This window comes from Lampetra planeri, chromosome 42 (assembly GCF_965212315.1).
Source record: "Lampetra planeri chromosome 42, kcLamPlan1.2.h2, whole genome shotgun sequence".
NCBI classification, from domain to species: domain Eukaryota; kingdom Metazoa; phylum Chordata; class Hyperoartia; order Petromyzontiformes; family Petromyzontidae; genus Lampetra; species Lampetra planeri.
This window is the reverse complement of record NC_136148.1, coordinates 2,288,412-2,292,060: the sequence shown is the minus strand read 5'-3', so window position 1 is coordinate 2,292,060 and position 3,649 is coordinate 2,288,412. Positions and strand designations below refer to the sequence as shown.

The following is a 3,649-nucleotide window of genomic DNA, read 5'->3' as shown; positions in this document are numbered from 1 at the left end:
CATTGTCTGTGTTTATGAATTATTATTTCGGCTCTCGCAGACCCTAGAAGTGACACGTGGATTTGGGAACGAACACTGTGTGATTGCCCTTTTTTTCAGTGCTTTGTTTCGTGTCAAAATAAATAAAATAAATATGCAATATTTGAAATCGTGAGTTTCAATGTGTGCATAGTTGTAAATGAATTACCATTTTTCGTTATAATACTTTGCAAAAACATGTTTGGCATACTTGATGGAACAGCGGCTGTTACGTCATGATCTGGTTCAATATTAAATTATAGTGCACCAATGGTATGGCTCATAAGCGTTATATATTGCAATGATAAGAATGGACAGACTTTAGTGAGCTGACATTGAAAAACTTTTAGGCAATCTTTGTGCATTAGAAGTGCGACAACGATACTGTACCATAAATATGTACAAATGACGTTATGGGACACGCATATTGTGACGATCCTTAATTGTGAAATGTGATCTCGTATTCATATTCTTAGGTTTTTTCGGTAAAGTCACGTAGGTAAAACATTAAAATTAATAAAAATAAAATAAAAATCACGACGTTTCGGAGGCAACACAAGCTTCCGTCTTCAAGTGGAACCGTCACAGCCACGACAGCTGTATCAAGTAAATTAGAGATTGCAGGAGCTACCACTCCGTTAATATAATGGTTGGAGAAGGTGGTGGGGCAAGGGCCGCATACTTTTTATTAATATGGTAAGGTGAGGCTTAAGAGGGTGAGCCTTTGTTATGGAGAGGCACGGTTTGTGAATCGACCTGTGACAGGGAGACAACTACTAAACATGGTAAACCTGTAATAGTTGTCTGTCAAATAAGATTGGCAAATAAGTGTAGTTAAATCTTTTTTGCATGGTTAATCACATCTTTCCAATGATTACTCAGTTTGTAACCGTCATCACGGTTGAAATTATGTCTGTGTTTGTATATTTGTATGGCTTCGTGTACAAACCTTTGATGGTAGCCAGGAGGTTTGCAGAGAACCTTGATCTCGGAAAAGACAATTTCATGAGAGCCCACCGAGTTGTAGCAATGATCGGCAACGGCCGAAGAATCAGTTCTGCCGTGTTTCAGATCTGACTTGTGCTCGCGGACACGATCAGAAACATGACGTTTCGTTTCTCCAATGTAGCAATCACCACAAATGCAACTCAATTTGTAGACTCCAGGATACTGTAAGTCAGGGACGACATCCTTCACAGATGGAATCAAATCACGGATTTTATGCACTGTACTGAATCGGACTTGGATCTTATGTTTGTTTAGAATTTTGGAGATCTTTTTGGTCACGCCTGCTATGTATGGCAACGTGATAGTTTTGGTCGGAGTTTCATGTGGCTGTTTCTGTGTGGTGGGAGAAACAGCTTGGCGGATAGTGCGGTCAGAGTATCCATTCATCCTGAGGGCCCGATGTACATGTCTTAATTCACCGGCCAGGTGGTGTTGGTCAGAAATGCCATGGGCTCTGTGGTATAGCGTTTTCTAGTCGGAATCTGTGTGGGTGGCTTTCTACAGGAAAGCCACCCACACAGATTCCTTCTTGAAACCGGATTCCCACCACCACCCATCTCAAAAGAATTATCTCATCAAAACGCTATACCACAGAGCCCATGGCATTTCTGACCAACACCACCTGGCCGGTGAATTGCAGGGCTGCACCTTTACCGTAACTTAGAACCGAACGCGCCACGTGGGATTCAATGCGGCTGGTTGGAGGTGCTGTGAGGCTGCTGCCGCTGGCCAATCAGCGTTGCGCACGGCCGCGCCGTGTGTACGTTGAACTTCTTTCGCACCGTACGTAGCCAACCGTGCAATGCGGAGGATGGACAAGAAGCTGAACACACAAAGCAGTTGGAAACAAATGAGGTTTCAACTTAGATTTAAAAGTGCATAAGCCAACTGGTGCGTTCATTGCTAACCTAGTAACCTTCCAGCAGTACCTGTAGGGTTTACACGTAGCTACAATGGCCCCATAGGGGCCGTCCATAAATGACGTCACGCGATTTTGGACGATTTTTGACCCCCCTCCCCCCGCGTCCCAATAAGTCAGACCCCCCCCCCCTCAAATATGACGCCACAAAGCTCTGCCCCCCCCCCCCCCAAAATAAAACATGCTTCAAATCGCTTTAAACTATTGTCATTGTAGTGCGTAGTTAATGTGGCGCTGCACTCGGATGTTGTAGGAGAAAACATTAAAAAGTCTATTTCATTAAGTGGAACGTGTTGTCTATATGTATTTAAAGTTGCGCATTTTGATGTGACGTCACATTTCTCAAACACCCCCCCCCCCCTCGTCACACATCGTCACAAATGTCTGACCCCCCTCCCCCCCAGGTGCGTGACGTCATTTATGGACGGCCCCATAGGTCTTTCGGCCCCTGCGTCTCGGTGACTCCCGGCAGTGAAAACACACGCCTCTGTCTGAGTGACGACTTGGCAGTGAAAACACACGCCTCTGTCTGAGTGACGACTGGCAGTGAAAACACACGCCTCTGTCTGAGTAACGACTGGCAGGGAAAACACGCCTCTGTCTGAGTAACGACTGGCAGGGAAAACACGCCTCTGTCTGAGTAACTCCCGGCAGTGAAAAAACACGCCTCTGTCTGAGTAACGACTGGCAGTGAAAACACACGCCTCTGTCTGAGTGACTCCCGGCAGTGAAAACACACGCCTCTGTCTGAGTGACTGGCAGTGAAAACACACGCCTCTGTCTCACTTCACACAGAGGCCGTGGCCACCGCTCACGTGTGCCATCATATGACGGCATCGCTTTAACGCAGCACCGAACTCACAACTCTTGACTCCGATATTCTTTAGAGCAGAAACAACAACAACAACAACGATGCCGCGAGGTGACATTTGACTACATCGCTGCCGACCCCGTTCGACCGAAGACCCTCTCGCAATGTCGCCTTCGCAAGTCGAAGGTAAACCCATCGCCTGGCCTCGTTTGTTGTCGCACTCACCGACCCTCGGCTAGATCGCAGTCGGGAAGGGCGCGACGTTTTGCCGGGGAGAGGGAGCTAGGCCCCACGGGGTGCTCACGGTCTCCTCTCGTGCGCTCTGCAGTGTCCACGGACTGCCCGGTCAGACTCCGGCGGTGAACGTTTGTCGCCGTGAAGCGGGACGTGTCACACACACGTCTCTTGTGTTATTCAGCAGACTGACGTTTCGGGCAACGTACCTTCAGAGTACAGCAGAGAGCAGAGAGAGAGATTGGCTTGGCTGAAAGGCTCCCCACGCCGTGCCGGTTGTGAGGGGCAGGCGGGGGGGGGGGGGGGGGGGTATTTCGTCATACTTCACCAATCCGGGTCGGTGCGGGTTGGTGAAGTTGAGTACCGGACCAGTTCGCTTATCAGATGCCACTGATGTTTGCCGGGACTCGGAACTCCGTTGTCCAGGCTCATACTCCTCATAACGCAACAGCGCTATCTCTTCACTGAGATATTTAGTTTTATTTTACCAACTAAAGTACACTGAGCTGTAAATATCTCTTTTCCAGAAGCGACCCGGCTACAAATGATAGCTCAACGAAGTTGGCTTTTGGGGCCGGCCATAAATGACGTCACGCACCTAGGGGGGGGGGGGGCGGGGAGAAATGTGACGTCACATGAAAATGCGCAATTTTAAATAA

The 3,649-nt window shown here is 48.1% G+C and overlaps 1 protein-coding gene across 3 annotated transcripts in view; it reads left to right on the top strand.

Annotated features, from left to right (window-relative positions):
- The first annotated feature begins 2,723 nt into the window (after positions 1-2,723).
- MROH1 (maestro heat like repeat family member 1) overlaps positions 2,724-3,649 on the top strand; it is a 66,476-nt gene continuing 65,550 nt past the window's right edge. For all 3 annotated transcript variants that reach the window (XM_078613741.1, XM_078613740.1, XM_078613742.1), the window contains exon 1: positions 2,724-2,942. In XM_078613741.1, coding sequence (XP_078469867.1) covers positions 2,921-2,942 — 22 coding nt within the window. In that variant the 5' untranslated portion in view covers positions 2,724-2,920. The remainder of the gene's footprint in view (positions 2,943-3,649) is intronic.